Genomic DNA, 19,201 nt, shown 5'->3' with positions numbered 1-19,201 from the left:
CAAGAGGATAACACTATTGCACCGACATAAAATTGAAGGACCAGGTAAATCAAATAATAAGGGAAAATTCCATTATCGTTCCGTTTCAAATGGCCGAACATTTCTCGCGAAAAGGATTTTCAGTCAATTCTTACGCGCGTTTGTACCTAGAGCTAGAGCGATACCTGTACAAAAGTAGTGAAATCAATCTAGAATCTAGATGGAGAGAAAAACAGATTGATTTTAACAGATTTTTTGTTTTGTAGTAGGTACTTAGATACTTAGTATACTATGCATAACTGCAATACGAGTTTGTTTATCTTGTAAAGAGACATAATAATATTATTACAAGCTGGGGGTGACGTGGTAGAGGTTAGAGATACGGAGAGTCAAAACGTTGTGTAATTCGTTTTAGATTAACTTTTAGTGGGTACTTTACTTACTCTTACCTATTTATTTAAATTACCTACTTATAGTGATACAAAAAATGAATTGATTTGATTTAAAAAGAATAAACATTATGGAGGCCGCGTACCGGAAAACGCGCAGCGTGAGACGTCCACCTACAACGTGGACACGACACCATAAAGGTAGCAGGAAAGCGCTGGCTGGACGCAGGCCGCTACCAATCGATCAACATGGAAAGCATTGGGGGAGACCTACAAAAATTGAATTGATTTGATTTAAAAATAATAAACATTTTGGAAGGCCGCGTACCGGAAAACGCAGCGTGAGACGTCCACCTACAAGGTAGACCGACGACATCATAAAGGTAGCAGGGAAGCGCTGGACGCAGGCCGCTACCAATCGATCAACATGGAAAGCATTGGGAGAGGCCTATGTTCAGCAGTGGACGTCCTATGGCTGAAATGATGATGATGAAACATTACACAGTACTTTTTAACTATTACTCAAAAATAATAAGTCCTACCCAAGTTGTCTGTAATAATAAATAAGTAATGAATATTAAATTCGTGGTGAAGCAGAAAGTAATTCGGTAATAAGTCATCATCACTTACCAATGTCATGTTGCGTGAACTTGCGTGTAGTCGACCACCCTGTATATTTCTAGCAGTATAAAAGGCCAACAACGCATCCTTGAAAGAATCGGCCTGTAGGTACACTCCAACTGTAATCAATCTGTCAGTAGCGTTAGTGAATCCGGTTGGTACTAAATTATGCAAACGGTGGAGCAAGTGCGATTCGTTATTACCTGTCTCTCTGAGTGGTGCCTTCGTTGCCTACTGTCCGTAAAGTTAACATGCTGTTCACCGTGAATAATGTAGTGTTACTACAATATTGTTTGACGGCTGCCTGACTTGTTCGGTATGAGAGCTATGTATGTTACTTATTTGGTACAGTCAGCGTCAAATAAATATTTGATGACACCCAAAGTAGCCCTACAAAAAGTTCACAACATGAGGTTGTGTTGTCAACTTTCTGGCTATTTTTGGTGTCACGAACTATTTGACCCTGACTGTACCAGTGAGTCCAGGAGGTGTTTAGATGGTGAACACTGACCTATCTGTACCTCTAGTAGGAAAAACTTTCGAGTTCGTTTCGTTGCGTATTCAAAGTGTCATCGAAAAATTTTGTATGAAAAATTAAACAGCGCCCCCTAGGGCGGCTATAATATAGGGGGCGCTGTTTAATTTTTCATACAAAATTTTTCGATGACACTTTGAATACGCAACGAAACGAACTCGAAAGTTTTTCGTACTAGAGGTACTGCACTATAAAAATCTCACGAGCTTAACGCGTCGCAGTCTTCAATTTGTGAAAAATATAAAAAAAAAGCAATAATTACCAGATCAACCGCATATTCGAAAAAATAAGGCAAGTTTATTACGAGTACAAGTTACATAATGTGTTCATCTTTATTGCACTGTCAAATTGGGCCCGGATTGCCTATTACGCCGAGGGCTTACTTACCTACTCTCGAATCTCGATGCTAGTATCAGGGTCTAGACTCTAGACCAGTGGTTTTTAACCATTAAGTCACGAGGGACCATTTTACCAAATTTCTGTTTTGTCAGGGACCACTTATATTTTTTTCAAAATCCTATGAAAGGGGAGATCGATTTCTCGCCCACTGTGCGCCGTTTGCGTTGTGTTGACTCAACTCATCACGTCACGTCACTTGTTTATTACGATGTCTTCGTGGACCACCTGGAATGCCTCCAGGGACCACCAGTGGTCCGCGGACCACCGGTTAAGAACCACTGCTCTAGACCCTCATCCATGAAATTGGTTTAAGCGTGGGTTTTTTACCTTTTTAGTGAGACTAGCGCACCATGTATTACACTGTATACGATGTATGTAACTAATGCGTATCGAGAGTTCGGAACCTACCGGAGGGTAGCTGATTCTCAACTCAGAAAACGATTTCTTTTTCTTTTTGATAAGGAAAAACTAAGCAATAACTAAATGAAAAATATTTCAATATTTCGTGTGTTAAGTTTTTATTAAATCTAAATAGTTAATACATAAAGGCACCTGCAGCGATAGAAACTAAAGCCTATTCATGAAAATTATCTTGCAGTTCTTCGTCATTTGTATTTTTCTAGCAATACTAAAACCAACTAAAATTAATCACAAATAAAATGTAATTGTGACATAAAAATAATTATTTCTCATTCATCACAAATAAATGTTTAGTTTGACAAATCAAGTGCATTCATTTTATTAAAAGTTAAAAACTCCTCTTGTGAAGTGAAGCAAAATAGTATACGTTCAAACCAGTTGAAATTCAATGTTTTTCAACACGATCTGACAAGCTCACATCGCATTAGACGTTATAACGATAAGCTGGATATAAGATAACTCCGGTGCTTAGCATGGGCGACGATCGGGTCCGCGACGACGCGGCGCCGACTTGAGGATGTTGTCCACACGTAAGATGACCTCAGCGGCTTCGGACGCTGAGAGCAGAACCTGGCGCTTCACTACATAGGACTCGGTGATGCCCAGTGTCTTCATGTCGCCCACGCGGCCGTTCTCCATGTCTGATAAAGGAGATTAGATTGTTAGCTACAGGTAACGAGATAAAAATATCTAAAGAGAAATCGATAGCATGAATAAAATTTAGTTGCTTATAAAATTACACCACTACAATAGTCCTAGTGTTCTCGCCCTGCGCGTAGCTGGCCCGCAGGCGCGCGACGTGCTCGGCGCTGTCATAACCAGCGTTGTCGGCCACGGCGCTATGGCGAAGGCTCAGTCACCGCCTGTCTGACGTGTGACGTAGTAACAACAGAGCACTGACCTACTCCCATGGTGTCCCCATGCCACGGCAAAGGCTTCAGTCACCGCCTCCTACCGACGTGTAACGTAACAACCAGACCACTGACCTACTCCTATGGTGTCCCCATCCCACGAACAAGGTTTCAGTCGCCACCTATTGTCTGACGTGTGACGTAGTAACAGACCACTGACCTGGTCTAAAAGTCGTCTCGTCCTGCATCGCCTCCTATAGACTGACGTGTGACGTAGCACCCACACCACTGACTGACCTAGTCCTATAGTGTTCTCGCCCTGCGCGTGGCTGGCCCGCAGACGCGCGACGAGCTCGGCGCTGTCATAGCCAGCGTTGTCGGCCACGGCGGACGGCAGTCGGCGTAGCGCCACGGCGAAGGCTCAGTCGCCGCCTCCTTTACCGGCGTGTGACGTAGTAACAGAGCACTAACTTAGGCCCTTGGTGTCCCCATCCCACGGGCAAGGTATCCTATTGTCTCACGCGTGACGTAGTAATCAGACACTGACCTAGCCCCATAATGGTCTCGCCCTGTGTCGCCTCCTATAGTCTGACGCGTGACGTAGTAACCAGACACTGACCTAGTCCCATAGTATTCTCGCCCTGCGCGTGGCTGGCCCGCAGGCGCGCGACGAGCTCCTATTGTCTGACGTGTGACGTAGCACCCAGACCATTGACCTAGGCCCATGGTGGTCTCGCCCTGAGTCGCCTCCTATAGACTGACGTGTGACGTAATACCCACACCACTGACTGACCTAGTCCCATAGTATTCTCGCCCTGCGCGTGGCTGGCCCGGAGACGCGCGACGAGCTCGGCGCTGTCATAACCAGCGTTGTCGGCCACGGCGGACGGCAGCCGGCGCAGCGCCACGGCGAAGGATCAGACGCCGCCTCCTTAGCGTGTGACGTAGTAACAGAGCGAGCACTAACTTAGGCCCTTGGTGTCCCCATCTCACGGCCAAGGTCTCCTATTGTTTCACGCGTGACGTAGTAATCAGACACTGACCTAGCCCCATGGTGGTCTCGCCCTGTGTCGCCTCCTATAGTATGACGTGTGACGTAGTGACCACTGACCTAGTCCCATAGTATTCTCGCCCTGCGCGTGGCTGGCCCGCAGACGCGCGACTAGCTCGGCGCTGTCATAGCCAGCGTTGTCGGCCACGGCGGACGGCAGCCGGCGCAGCGCCACGGCGAAGGATCAGTCGCCGCCTCCTTGAGGCGTGTGACGTAGTAACCAGACCACAGGTGTCCCCATCCCACGGCAAAGGTTTCAGTCGCCACCTATCGTATGACGTGTGACGTAGTGACCACTGACCTAGTCCCATAGTATTCTCGCCCTGCGCGTGGCTGGCCCGCAGACGCGCGACTAGCTCGGCGCTGTCATAGCCAGCGTTGTCGGCCACGGCGGACGGCAGCCGGCGCAGCGCCACGGCGAAGGCTTCGGTCGCCGCCTATCTGACGTGTGACGTAGTAACAGAGCGAGCACTAACTTAGGCCCTTGGTGTCCCCATCCCACGGCCAAGGTCTCCTATTGTCTCACACGTGACGTAGTAATCAGACACTGACCAAGTCCCATAGTGTTCTCGCCTCCTATAGCGCGACGTAGTAACAGCCCACTGACCTAGCCCCATAGTATTCTCGCCCTGCGCGTGGCTGGCCCGCAGACGCGCGACTAGTTCGGCGCTGTCGTAACCAGCGTTGTCGGCCACGGCGGACGGCAGTCGGCGCAGCGCCACGGCGAAGGATCAGACGCCGCCTCCTTAGCGTGTGACGTAGTAACAGAGCGAGCACTAACTTAGGCCCTTGGTGTCCCCATCTCACGGCCAAGGTCTCCTATTGTGTCACGCGTGACGTAGTAATCAGACACTGACCTAGCCCCATGGAGGTCTCGCCCTGTGTCGCCTCCTATAGTATGACGTGTGACGTAGTAACCACTGACCTAGTCCCATAGTGTTCTCGCCCTGCGCGTGGCTGGCCCGCAGACGCGCTACTAGCTCGGCGCTGTCATAACCAGCGTTGTCGGCCACGGCGGACGGCAGCCGGCGCAGCGCCACGGCGAATGCCTCGGTAGCCGCCGCCTCCTTGCCTGGAGTACGCGCAGCCGCCTTGGATACGGCTTCGGCCATTAACATCTCGCTGGCGCCTAGAACAATTTGTTGAAGTTGTAGATTTGGCAAGATAGAAAATGGAACTTCTTCGAGAGAGAATTTATGTCATACAAGTATTTACAGTTTAGAATTCATATTAATTTATCATGCTCACTCAAAAAGAGCAATAACAATAGGAACTACAACAAAAAAGACAGACAGCATTGCCCCTAACTTTAAAAACAGTAAACATAACTAAATACACAACTACATGCGGTAGATCTATGACACTGGATGCGGGCAGCGCAGGACAGGTCTTCGGAGAATTACTTGGGGGCCGTTTTCGTCTAGCAGCAAATTATGTACTATAGTTTGATAACTTGATAAGTGTATTACATTATTTAACCCTTCATTTGATTTTGTTCACTGGGATGAACATTCAATTGAAAAAAATAATATGCCGAGTGCATACGTCTTAATTTCTGGTAAGTTTTTTTTTTTCACTAGAAAATATACTTAAGTTTTGGTAGAAAAATATTTTTATGTGCTAGTCACAGTCTGAAAGTGTTAATTTTAGCCAAAATGCCGGCCATAGCGAAGACCAGGCTTTAGTGTCAAGATGTTTATTCAAGTTTTACATGTTTTTTATTATAATTGAGTAATGACAGTGGTTTTAACGTATTGCATAGTGTTCATGCTTAATAACTTGATTGATTTACAATGCTCATTTAATAAATAAGCCATGTTATACCAGGTCAAAGTCGAGTGTTCATCTCAGTGAACATTGCCAAATTACTAATAATCTTTGATTGTTCATCCCAGTGAACGTTGTCAAATAGGCTATGAAACGTTTATTTTTGCTTAATTTTATTTCAGTGGACTAATTTCTTTATTTAGAGTAATTTTTTATTTTGTTTGGGATGTTGGCAGCTTAATACTGTATATTGCATGAAATGTAATATCAGAATAATGTTTTGTTACTGGTAAAAGTGGACATAATTGTTTTCTAAATTTTCATGCAAAATAATTACATATTTTAATTTAGCGGTTGTTTGTAGATTCAAAGTTTGTAGTTCCAAGGAATATTTTTGATTAAAATCATTTTTACTTTTTTATTTAAACCCTGAAGAATATATTTTATAAATGTGGGAGCTGTTTTTTATTATTTAGTGCGACTTGTCCACTTTTAAGTTACATGAACAAAAAATTATGATTTTTTCTTTAAAAACATTAAACATTGTTTTACCTCAACGATCACACAAAATTGTATGGTAATAGTTACTTTCTTACTACTTTGTGCACCAAAAAGCGTTTAATAATATAAATTTTACTTTTTATATGAATAATTGTTTTAATTTAATGCCGCTACCCTAAATTGGCAATGTTCACCCCAATGAACATTGTTTTTTTTCTATTTGGTGAAGTTCCGATTTTTTATATATTTTTTTCTGACCTATAAATAACCCTAAGAACATAAATCTGACGATGTATTTTTATTTTTTGATAAATAATGAGTCTGCCAGATTAAGGGTTAAGAAAGTGTCCACTCACCTCCGCCATAGACAACTTTGGGCTCCTTCACGGTGGCGGCGAGCACGCACAATGCGTCGTGCAGCGAACGCTCGGCCTCGTCGATGACCTGTTGCGTAGCGCCGCGGATGACCACGGTGCAGGCCGAACCAAGCTCGACGCCGGAGAAACGGATCAGGCACTCGTCTCCGATCAGCACCTGCATTTGTTTATGTTATTTAGTAGTTAGTCTTTTGTCTTTCTTAAAGAACTGACGTCATAAGCCAGTCATGAAACTTTAAAAGCCAGAATGGTATAAATCAAGCTTATAATGTACTAGGCAAACTGGAAATCTATGTATATCTATAAAAGCGAAAGGTCACTGACTGACTGACTCACTCATCACGAAATCTCAGAAACTACAAGTGCTAAGAGTCTCAAATCTTAATGGCGGTTCCTTTTAGAATGTAGGTAGGTGCTCACTAAGAACGGATTTTACGAAACTCCACCCTTAGGGGGGTAAAACGGGATCCACGCGTACGAAGTCGCGGGCGGCCGCTAGTAAATACATAAAAATGAAAATCGACAGCTATATGAGAAACTGCAAGTGTAAAGAGTACACCTAATGTGTCTGCTTTGTAGAAAATTTCATGATACCTAAATAATACTTTGTATTGTGAAGCTTATTTAACCTCGTAGCGCCCACGCGCCTTTTGATAACCCAAAATAAACATGGCGACTACAGCCCAGAACTTTTTTCAACTAACTTTCAATTACCGCCCATGCGCCTTTCAGAAGGCCATATTATTAAACTTTGTCTAGATTTTTGAAATTTCGCGGCTTAAAGAAATAATTTAATTCGATTTCTGAACGAAATATTAGGGAACAGTTTCCGGTATGCTACCATTGGCTGTCACAATTGACAGATGGGATTTTTTGAAAAATGGCCGGCGGTATGGACGGCTCACTAACACGTAGTTAGTAAATCGCATTTTTTTATGATAATCCGTGGTTGTCGAGTATGTTTTTATGCAAAAAGTTGCTAACGAATAGGTATTACTTAAATAGAGATAATTACTTTGCATTTTTAGGGCAGAAATTCTGCGAAATCTTGGTTTGAAATAATATGTACTTTGTGAAGGCGGTTGGGTCGAAGCTAGTACTAAAAATATCATAATATTTTTAGTTTGTGGCTTTGTGTTATATTGGTTTATGGAATATTACTAATATAAAAATGCAACTTATCTTTCACTAATAATTAATTTAATTAATTAATTATTTGTCGGCCGTTTGGTGTAGTAGTTCTAAAAGGGACTACTATGCCGAGAGGTCCCGGGTTCGATTCCCAGCCGGGCAGAAATTGAAATGATGAATTTTAATTTCTGTGATGGGTCTGGGTGTTACTAGTATAATATGTATGCATTTAAAACGTATATAATGTAGTTAGGGAATGCAAAACCGGTTAATCGGAAACCGAAAAATCGGAAAAACCGCTCTTTTTCGACGAATTCTAAAACCGGTTTTAAAAATCGAAACCCGGATTTAAATCGGTGTTTCTATCTGTATACACGTAACAAATTCCATAAATAAGAAATATCATTTTATTATAATATAACCTGGGTATTTTGATATTTGACGAATATTTGGTTATTTTACAATTTATAACTTGGCAACATTGTCACTTGGTTACTCCGTCGTTTACCTTTGAACGGGGAATCCCCGATAATTATTTAAGACGCGTACCGCCCGCGCCCGCCACCTGACATGACCCACCCCGCGATTCAGATTTTTTAATGAAAATGAATTTTTTAAAACGTATTCGTTGACAATTATTACGTACAATGGAGATAAACTACCATCCCTTGAGTTAAATTTAGCTTATTCATTATTCAGACGACTGGAATAAGGGGCTTTTAATTACTGTGCCAAAGAAAGGGGACCTAAGCCAGTGTAGCAATTGGAGAGGTATCACTTTGCTCTCGATATCGTCAAAGGTTTTCTGCAAGATTATCTTGGATAGGTTATCGGGGGCCGTTGAACCTCTTTTGCGTAGGGAACAGGCTGGCTTCCGCCCGAACCGCTCGTGCACCGACCAGATCAATACTTTGCGTATCATCTTGGAGCAGGCATCAGAATGGCAAAGGGAAGTCTATCTTACCTTTGTAGACTTCGAAAAAGCCTTTGATACGCTAAAGTGGGCTTGCCCAATTTGCTATATGGTCGCGACTCGCTGACATTGGTGTCCCGCCGAAAATTATCGATCTACTGAAGGCCATCTACAAGAAATATTCTTGTAAAGTCACTCACGACGGCCTTATCTCCGAAGACATTGAGGTGCATGCGGGCGTCCGGCAAGGCTGCCTGCTTTTGCCGCTTCTCTTTTTGGTAGTCTTGGATGGAGTCATGTGTCGTGCATATCAAAACCAACGGCGTGGAATAGAGTGGGGTATAATCGGAGTCTTAGAAGACTTAGATTATGCCGATGACCTCTGTTTGCTGAGCCACACGCATCACGATATGCAATCCAAAATTGATGACCTACATCGAGAGGCGGGCATCACGGGGCTCAAAATTAACTGCCGGAAGACCCAAGAGATGCGATCTGGAGTGAGGAATTGCACACCATTACGGATTGGTGTAGAGGATGTGGAACGTGTCCACAATTTTACCTACCTCGGGAGCGTCGTGTCAGAGACTGGAGGTACCGAAGAGGACATCACTTCACGCATTGCCAAGGCTAGAGCCACCTTCGCACAACTTCGCCCCGTATGGCAGTCACGGAAACTGACCCGAAGGGTCAAGATCAAAATTTTCGGGTCCAACGTTAAATCCGTGCTGCTCTATGGGTGTGAAACGTGGAAGGTCACCAAGGTCATCTCGCACCAGCTGCAGGTCTTCGTCAACCGCTGCCTTCGCCGAATTCTCGGCATATACTGGCCTGAGAAAATCTCCAACGTCGAGCTATTGGAACGCTGCCACGAAATTCCGATCGACCAGCAGATCAAGCGCCGCAAGTGGAACTGGATTGGCCACACTCTCCGAAGGGATCCCGATCACATCCCCAAGCAGGCTCTGGATTGGAACCCCCAAGGAAAACGCAAACGTGGTCGCCCCAAGCAAACTTGGCGGCGCACTGTGGCAGACGAGGCGAAGAAGATCGGCAAGACTTGGAGCGAGATCAAACACATAGCTCAAGACCGAACGCGATGGAGGACTGTTGTGGACGCCCTCTGCCCCATCTAGGGGACATAGGACCATAAGTAAGTCAAGTCATTATTCATTATGTGCCTATATAATGCCTAATGAATAAGCTAAATTTATCAAACTGTTATAACCCTCTCTTAAATAATGTAATCTAACACAAAACGGACAGGACGTAACAAATCGCTGTATGTAACTACTAGTTGATTGAAAAAAAAAATAGAACGATAATAACCGATTAAAAACCGAAAACCGGTTTTTTTTCTTGGAAACCGAAAAAAAAATCGGTTTTTGATAAACTTTCGGTTTTGCATACCCTAAATGTAGTATATCCGTTAAGCGAGCACCCATAACACAAGCATATTAATTGCTTACTATGGGGCTAGATAGCATTATGTGTGAAATTGTTCAAAAATATTTATTATATTTATTATTATTATTAATTTAATACTCTTTACACTACTAATTTTTTGTATTATTTAATTTTACATCACTTAATACTTTCTTTTAATCTAGAATTTGTGGCCCGATGGCCTTTGTAAAGAACAAAAGGTAGATAAATAGCGACGTTTTACCTGAAAATAAAACGTTTATTAAACATACTTACCTTATTCGAAGCCTTTATAATGAGAGTAGTGTCTGTCTTTTCCTGTTTGAGTACTAGTTTTGACGTATAATCTGCCCACGTGACTTCCGCTCCGGTCCCCCACCGCCTAAGCACGCCTCAATTAACGACACTAGCGCCACCAACGGTAGCTCGAAACTAGGTTTCGATATTCTCGCCATTGTGTTTTATGACACCAGGTAGATTTAAAAAGTAGGCTTCGAATAAGGTAAGTATGTTTAATAAACGTTTTATTTTCAGGTAAAACGTCGCTATTAAACAGTACTGTACCGTTATTCGAAGCCTTTATAATGAGAGACGTGTCTATTATCTCCTGGTGGCGCTGTGTAATCGCCAATGTGATCAATTGAAGAATAAGACATTGATCAGTGAGAAATGTTATGAATTAGTTTGAACTTTAGCTTATCTGTCTACTGAGTGGTAATGTACTGTGTGTAGGTACATTATAATATTTTACAGAACGCAACTTGCATCTGCATCTCCGTAAATTCACGTCTAATGCATCGTTTATTAACAACTATGTAATAATGAACTATCGGTTACTTTACGTTATGTAAAAGGCGCAAAAGCTACGTTCACTCTCAGTATCAGACCGTTGGATGAATTCAATAAGCTTCGGTAGGAGTGAATAATTATTAGGTATGGATAAGAATATTCACTGGTACAGTTAAGGTCGCTTGCCGATAGCGGGCGTTTGATGATCTCCAACATTTCCCACATTTAGGTATCAGCTCAGATTTTAATATTTATAAACCTTTACAGGACCGTAGCCTAGGTGGACGGTGTAATAAATAGGTGACAATAGCTAGCCGGCTATGTATAGGTACGATACTTTTGTATTGCCTGAGTATTCCGCGTTATCGCTGTTCGCTAGGGATAGCGAAGTTTGAGTCGGAATTGATAAAATTTATAATAATACAGACTTTACTAGTACAAACTTAGTAAACTTTGCGGTTTACAAACGTCGGTGCTGTGGTAAGACTGTGCGACCATTATCTTTAGGGCTAACAGTGATAACTTGTCAGCTAGATCAGCTTATTGACGGTTAGTCAACCAGCTTAATTCAGAGCAATCTTAATATGTAATTATGTATTATTGTAATTACAATTATGATAATAATGTTATAGGGGTGAACAAGAGTTTGTTTGCATCAACACAAAAACTATCTTTGTGTTGGAGTCCTTTAACCACGAATTCTATGTATAAAATCATAATAACATCATTCTACCACCAATAGTAGCGGAGCATCAATTAGAATGTTGCGAAAGCGGGAAAAGTTATGCAAACGAAGTCGCAAGCACAGCTAGAATTAAATGATAGTTTCGTAGCCGATCTAAACCTTATCAGGTTTCATCAAGGCCCTTAGGGTGGGCATCGGATTTAATTTCGAATGATTTATTTTCATCACCCTGAATGCCGTTCACTCATGATTCATTGAAGTGTACATACCTAAGTTGCCAGTAGGTAGGTAAGTACTAATTTTTGTGACAATAGTCAGCAGAGACAAATTACTTTATTGACCTAGCGAGTCGGGTAGGTATTAGAATATTTCACGAGGCTGTTGTACTTAAAACAAGTTAACTCGTAAACAGTTGTGTGTGCCACAACATTTTGCTTGTGACTACCTTCGTTACAGTATAATAATTGATGGATTTAAATCACATCAAATACGAATTTTGTAAATTGTACTATGTAGGTAGGCGAAGGACTTTCGGCCCCAAGCAAAGAGCTTAAGAGTGCGGCACATTACCCAAAATTAATTCCAACCATGTTTCTGTACTTCTGTGTGACCCTAAGGTCACAGTGATAATTGGAAAAATCAGAGTTAAATTACTTTCTTGGACTGAAGGTTTTGATTCATTCCCTTTAACTCCTCGTAAAAGTCGTTCATATTCATACGACAATTTTTATTGAACCACAGAGGTGCACAAAAGGTCGAATTAACAATATGACATGGTGTCATATGACATTAATAATAAATTATATTTATTTACTTAAATTAAGTAGACAAGACGTAGTCATTGACACTATAATAGGGCACACGGAAAGTTCAGTTAAGAGACTGAAGACTTGTGTGACTTTTGGTATGCAATCTTTTCTCCAACGAATGTAATGGCTTGTATAAATGAGAAAATAACAAATTGTAGTATGTAAAGCGGTTTAATATATATTTAGTAAGTACGGTTTACTAAAGTCACTGTTTTCGTTGTACAGTGAAATTCAATTGCGAAATGCGTTACCATGCAGCGTGCCCAATTTGTTTTAAGCTCAGATAAGCTTTATACTTTTGGTTATTGTGGATCATAAGTTTGGTATTGGGTGCCATGAGCGCCTCAAGTTGGCGGTTAAAATGCTCTTTGCCTTACGCAAATCATGAATTGTAGTGTTATAACATGAGAAGAGCCAATGCTTTAGGATTTGTAACGTTACGTGACTTGATCTGTATGTTTTTGGTAACCGAGACTCGGTTAGGCCATTTTGTATTTATGGAGTTCACCTTTTACTGTTACTAGTTTGTAAGACTATTATTATATTGTTTATTTAATTTATATAGGTAAGGACCGACTTCATTGTGTTTATTATCCAGACTTGTGTGCTTTTATTACAATAGGGGCATGGGTTATATTTTATCTGACCCCGAAGCAAGGATGGGTCCTGAGTTACCCCAGAATGAAGTCGTCCAATAGGTAAGGGCGCGAATGTCGCGACTCTTTCTGTGCGAATCAATTGCCGTCAGAACATTTGCATGAGTCTGTCGGTGTACTATTATTAGGTATGTATAGCAGACAAATACTTATTTTAGTATTCAGTACTTAGTGGTACCCGCCATGCGTCTATGAATGTATACTTTATTTAAAAGACTATCAGGTCAATAGTTGTAACTTTACTATGCAGAGGCTGCATAAAGGCTTAAGTTTATTTAATTTCTCCAGGCGTTAACTGTTCGGTACCAAAAATTCAGGGCGCATAGCTGCGGCCCCGATTAATTAACATCCTTCAAGATTCTGAAGGTTTAGGGCGATGCCCTTGTATCATCTCGGCAGTAATGAAATAAGCCAAACTGACACGAATCGAGTAATTTTTGCGTAATCTCATGATCTCTGTCTCCACCACTTTTGTCATGAATAAAGCATTTTAATTAGGGTTCCATAACCCTTGAAAATTATGAGGATTTGGGGCGATGCCCTTATGTCCTCCCGGCAACATTACTTTAATTTTGCCGTGCAAAATAGAATTTCAGACCCTTTTATAGTTATGCGGATTTAGGGCGAAGCCCTCATGTCTACTAGGCAACTTTACTTATTTTCGTTTGCCGTGGAATAAGGCGTTTGGGTTCTATAACTCTTCAAAAATTATGAGGATTTAGGACGATGCCCTCATGTCTTTGAACCGCAAATACAAACGAGCGAGGTTGCTTGGCTCGAAATGTAATGATTTGAGTCCGATTCTCCTTGGGTAATCTCCTATCCCAGTGGGATGAGGGATAACATGAGGGTTTAGAGCGATGCCCTAAGACCTCTCGATGTAAATAAAAATGAGCGAGGTTGCTCGGCTCGAAATGTAATGATTTGAGTCCGGTTCTCTTTGGGTCCCAATCTCCTATCCCAGAGGGATGAGGGATAACATGAGAGTTTAGAGCGATGCCCTAAGATCTCTCGACGTAAATAAAAATGAGCGAGGTTGCTCGGCTCGAAATGTAGTGATTTGAGTCCGGTTCTCTTTGGGTAATCTCCTATCCCAGTGGGATGAGGGATAACATGAGGGTTTAGAGCGATGCCCTAAGACCTCTCGATGTAAATAAAAATGAGCGAGGTTGCTCGGCTCGAAATGTAATGATTTGAGTCCGGTTCTCTTTGGGTAATCTCCTATCCCAGTGGGATGAGGGATAACATGAGGGTTTAGAGCGATGCCCTAAAACCTCTCGACGTAAATAAAAATGAGCGAGGTTGCTCGGCTCGAAATGTAATGATTTGAGTCCGATTCTCTTTGAGTAATCTCCTATCCCAGTGGGATGAGGGATAACAAGAGGGTTTGGACCAATGCCTTACTAAGACCTCTCGACGTAAATAAAAATGAGCGGCGTTGCCTGGCTCGATATGAGACTCCTTGAGTGTTTGAGTTTTCTCCTATCCCGGTGGGATGAGGGAGAAAAGGTTCTGGCTCCTGGTTTTTCCCTGTTTGCTCCAAGAGAACTTACCCTCGCTACAGGATTATGCTGCTGCGTTTTGGTTACACTGCCATCTAGCTTGCCGTGTAGCCAGTTTGAGTTTTCCACTGTAGGTATTTAGCATAAGGCGAAATCTCAGATCGATCTGCGGAGCAGAGTTGCGATCGTATTGCTGCCGAAAAATTTTCCAGACGCCGCTAGCATCAAATAAACTGCGTATCAGGCTGAATAGACGATGTTCATCCTTCACCGTTTATTACACAGACTCACTGTTTATCTACACAGTAACAGCATAGCGTTTTCCTGAAATCATAGTTTAAGAAAACCACAAAGGTATTATTATACCTACGTACCGTATCCTAATAGGACAAACTGCACACTTCACTCTTGGGTTATAAGCCATGCGTTAGACTTCCATAATGGCGGTAGAATAGGTACGTCGGTACGCTACCCTACCTAGTGGAAGTTTTCATACTTTCCCCGGATGCATATTGATAAAGGTAGTTTACCGTTTATTTATTTTGTTGATTTATAAATCAACACAATCCGTCCGATGGAATTCGTATGTCTGAAATGGTATTGGTAAGTTGGTACTTACAGCTTATTGTAGCAAGCAATCACATCTTGCGACTATCACATTACACCACACCATCCTTTGATTTGACCTCTACGCCAACTCTTGCTCCTCTTCTGCACGTGGACATAATATTTCCTCTTTCCTTTTGAAAATAAAGACATCTAACGGAAAACCCTTAGGAACAAACACAGCTAAAAAGGAGTGTTATACCGTTAGGAATGAACATTGCTAAAAAGGAATATTAGTTTTAAAACACATCTAACGAAAACCGTTAGGCACAAACATTGCTAAAAAGGAATGTTAGTTTTAAAACACATCTAACGGAACACGCCGTCAGGTACGAACATTGCTAAGAAAAAAAGTTAGCTTAAAAACATATCTAACGAAGAACCGTTAGAAACAAACATTGCTAAAAAGTAATGTTACTTTTAAAACACGTCTAACGGAATACCGTTAGGTACAAGTATTACTAGAGAAGAAAGATAATTATTTAAAATTACACTGAGTTAGATTGAATGCAATCTACCCCCGAACGGTAACACCGTTGTAAAAATAAATTACACTGCGAAATAAGTAATCACAGTAATTTTTATAAGTTTTCAGCCAGTACATAATAATTTAGAAGTACTTACATTATGATGGTAATATTTTACCTGAATCACGTCACGACTAGTACCTGTGAGATGGGTCGCGAACTAGCGGAGCTAATTCTACGACCGTCTCGAACGGGAACTAAAACACCAATGACGAGAATATCGAAACCTAGTTTCGAGCTACCGTTGGTGGCGCTAGTGTCGTTAATTGAGGCGTGCTTAGGCGGTGGGGGACCGGAGCGGAAGTCACGTGGGCAGATTATACGTCAAAACTAGTACTCAAACAGGAAAAGACAGACACTACTCTCATTATAAAGGCTTCGAATAACGGTACAGTACTGTTTAATAATTGAATTTAAAAACACATGCTAATATAATCATAATTATACCCTGAAAGTTTCACTTCAAACCGGTAACTCTAACACATACGAATTTCAACTCAAAATCTTGGGCTGATAGGACTATAACTATAAGTCCTATAAGAAGGACGGTCGGGTCGTAGTTAAAGAGGATCCAAAAAATCCGTGGGCGCTACGAGGTTAAGTCTGAATTAATGAATGAGCTACTAAATTACTTAAGTTAATGTAGCACAACTGTATAATTACAAGGTAAGTTAGTTGAGTCATTACCTGCTCAATAACTTTGCAGTGGCCCAACTTGACTTTGTCTGGTGAGTCAAATGTGGAGACAATTTCACCACCAGTGACAAGAGCCAGCCTTTCAATGCCGTCAAAGTCTGCGTGTTCAATAGCCATTACACCAGCATCGGCAAAAAGCTGCTCGGGGTAGTTGTAGATCAGTTGTCTGGAAGGAAGTAAAATAAAGATCATAATTTAATCCATTTTTACCTGTTTTTATTTGACTATTAATATCAAATGAATATCAAATGAGAGTAACCCACCTGTTAATAAATACATTGCATTTGTGTGCCAAGATTTTGTTCACTTTTTCTTTCATTTTCTCTTTCTCAGCAACTTCAAGCTCAGCAATTTTAGCCATAGAGTCAACCTTGATTGTGGAGCCAAATACTTTGATTTTGTCTGTGTCCATGGGAGTGTTGGCGATCAGAATATTTGCATTCTCAACGCGTTTGGGTTGATGTACACCAACCTATTTAAAAAAAATATATAGTAAAAGTTTGTGTACTTTTCTATCAACAAGAAAAACAAAAGATATTTTTCTTTACCTTCTTATTGAGTAGAAAACCTTCATCCAAGAATGACTCTTCCAATAAACCACCAGATATTTTAATGATTTGAATAGCCTTGAGGTTGCCAGACCCCTTGAGCCTCAGAACTGCATCGACTGCCAGCTTAGTGAAGTGCCTAAATTGACAAATCAGACATGAATTTAACAATTAATGAATACAAAAAATTATCTTGTTCAAATATTCTCCAAAAAATTGTACCATGATAATTTGTTAATGCAATAACTTACTCTTTGTGGTTTGACAAGATCTTTGAGCTTAATGTGGTGCGAGCAATGTTTTCCAAGTCAGCTCGGAGAGCAGCGTCATTGAAGTTTTTGTTGTGATCAAAACTGGCTTCCGCCAGAGCCTGCTTAGCGGCATCTACCGCAATGCGCCATCCAGCAATAATGGTTTGAGGGTGCAGCTTCTGTTCAATAAGTTTTTCAGCTTCGCGGAGTAATTCTGCAGCTGAAAACCAAAATTGAGGTTTTAGACTCAATAATCAAGACCTTTTCATTTCCCGACGTGGTTTAGTAAATACTATATTATTATAATAATATACCTAATACTGTTACTGAAGTAGTTCCATCTCCAACTTCATCATCCTGAACTTTAGCCATGTCTACTAAAATTTTGGCAGCAGGATTATCAACACCAATGGACTTTAAGATAGTGGCACCGTCATTTGTGACTTCAACCTGAAATAAATAATTCACAAATTAGAAAATGCCTTTGAGGTTATGTTTGTTACATTCTTCTATTACTTAGATGTACACAAATGGTAATATTTATCACATTTCTTTCCATTTAATTACACACCTGGCCCGAATTTCTGCCACAAGAAACCAAGATTTTATCCATTCCTTTGGGGCCCAAGGTGCTTTTGACCAAATCACCAATAGCGATTGCCCCAATAAAGCTGGACATACGGGCTACTTCAGCTTTTTCTTCTTCTGCTTCATTTTTCAAAATTCTTATCGGGTTTAGCGAAACCTGAAGATGAATCATTCAGTTAGTAAGTCACATGTGCAACAGTATACGGGCCGACACCAGTAACATTATTTACTGAAAAAGGAGAAGTTTCTAGTTTTTCGGACTTTTGACTGCAGTTTGACTATAGATCAATGAATAAATTTTCATTAATTACTAACCATTTTGACGTTTATTTATATAAAGTACACGAATATTGAATATTTCTTGAAGCCGAACACAAACTCCGGCAGCCAAAAAATTTTATGTCAAAAAAAGCAAGAGCTGCAACCAAAGACAAAGAGTTATGCCATAGAGTATTAAGAAATGTAGTGGTGCGGTACAGCGAGCTAATCAAAGAGCTAATTGTAGCTCAATCCAATGTGCAATGTTCGGTCCGAGCGCGAGCGGTGCTGTATCCACAAACGTGTTCGTGATGCATTTGACGTTCGTTTGAGACTTGAAAGAAAGTAGCTTTCTGTCACGTCAGCTTTTACGTAAAGACGCTGTTGCACTCCGCCAGGCCTGGCTCACTCCGCGCGGTACATCCGATAATTACCTACAGCGAAGCGCCCCGCCGCACTATGGAGCGAAATTGCGATTTATGGACATAGCGATTTTTTTCACAATTTCTATTTGAAAAAAATACCTATCGATAGGTTACGTTATTCTGATGAATAAATGCTGCACAAGTTTTTCTCTAAAACCAATAGTTTGACTGGAAAAAAATATTTTCCATTTTCGTTGTATGGAATGAAACATAAAGTGGTCGATTTCGACTAAGCCTTGACAGATCTTGCTTTGAAACTACTTGAGCCTTGTTCTATGGCTTGTTGACTGTAATCCTACGCTATCAGCGCGCATCCAAAGTTGCCCGTTCACAAGTTATGAGGTTCTGAAAAATTAAAAAAAAGTAAGGAAAAGCGACTTTTTTTTGGAATATCTTTAAAGATTTAACAAAAATATAAAGATTTTATACGTTAATAATGTAAATTAACCTTAAATTACTGCTAAAAACACATTTTAATAAACTTAAAAGGAATTAAATCAGC

At 41.2% G+C, this 19,201-nt stretch overlaps 1 protein-coding gene across 1 annotated transcript; it reads right to left on the bottom strand.

The window, feature by feature from the left end:
- Window positions 1-2,424: 2,424 nt before the first annotated feature.
- On the bottom strand, window positions 2,425-18,441 carry LOC135073240 (T-complex protein 1 subunit beta). The gene is made up of 10 exons (XM_063967345.1): window positions 18,332-18,441; window positions 18,000-18,173; window positions 17,743-17,878; window positions 17,429-17,648; window positions 17,178-17,316; window positions 16,893-17,101; window positions 16,621-16,795; window positions 6,870-7,047; window positions 5,171-5,374; window positions 2,425-2,984 (listed from the first exon to the last, which is right to left on the bottom strand). Exons 1-10 carry the CDS (start codon window positions 18,332-18,334, stop codon window positions 2,812-2,814), a joined length of 1,611 nt encoding a protein of 536 aa, XP_063823415.1. The 5' UTR covers window positions 18,335-18,441; the 3' UTR covers window positions 2,425-2,811.
- Between the last annotated feature and the right edge of the window lie 760 nt (window positions 18,442-19,201).

The sequence above is a fragment of the Ostrinia nubilalis genome, chromosome 7 (genome assembly GCF_963855985.1).
Source record: "Ostrinia nubilalis chromosome 7, ilOstNubi1.1, whole genome shotgun sequence".
Taxonomy (NCBI): domain Eukaryota; kingdom Metazoa; phylum Arthropoda; class Insecta; order Lepidoptera; family Crambidae; genus Ostrinia; species Ostrinia nubilalis.
Note: the sequence above shows the minus strand (reverse complement) of the source record. Positions and strands in the feature narration are given on the sequence as shown.

What these genes read in the sequence shown, in the direction of transcription:
- LOC135073240 (XM_063967345.1), bottom strand. An exon ending in GTGGCAGAAATTCGGGCCAG is followed by an intron (nt 17,879 to 17,999) that starts GTGTGTAATTAA and finishes TATTTATTTCAG; the next exon opens with GTTGAAGTCACAAATGACGG. An exon ending in GTTTTCTACTCAATAAGAAG is followed by an intron (nt 17,102 to 17,177) that starts GTAAAGAAAAAT and finishes TTTTTTAAATAG; the next exon opens with GTTGGTGTACATCAACCCAA.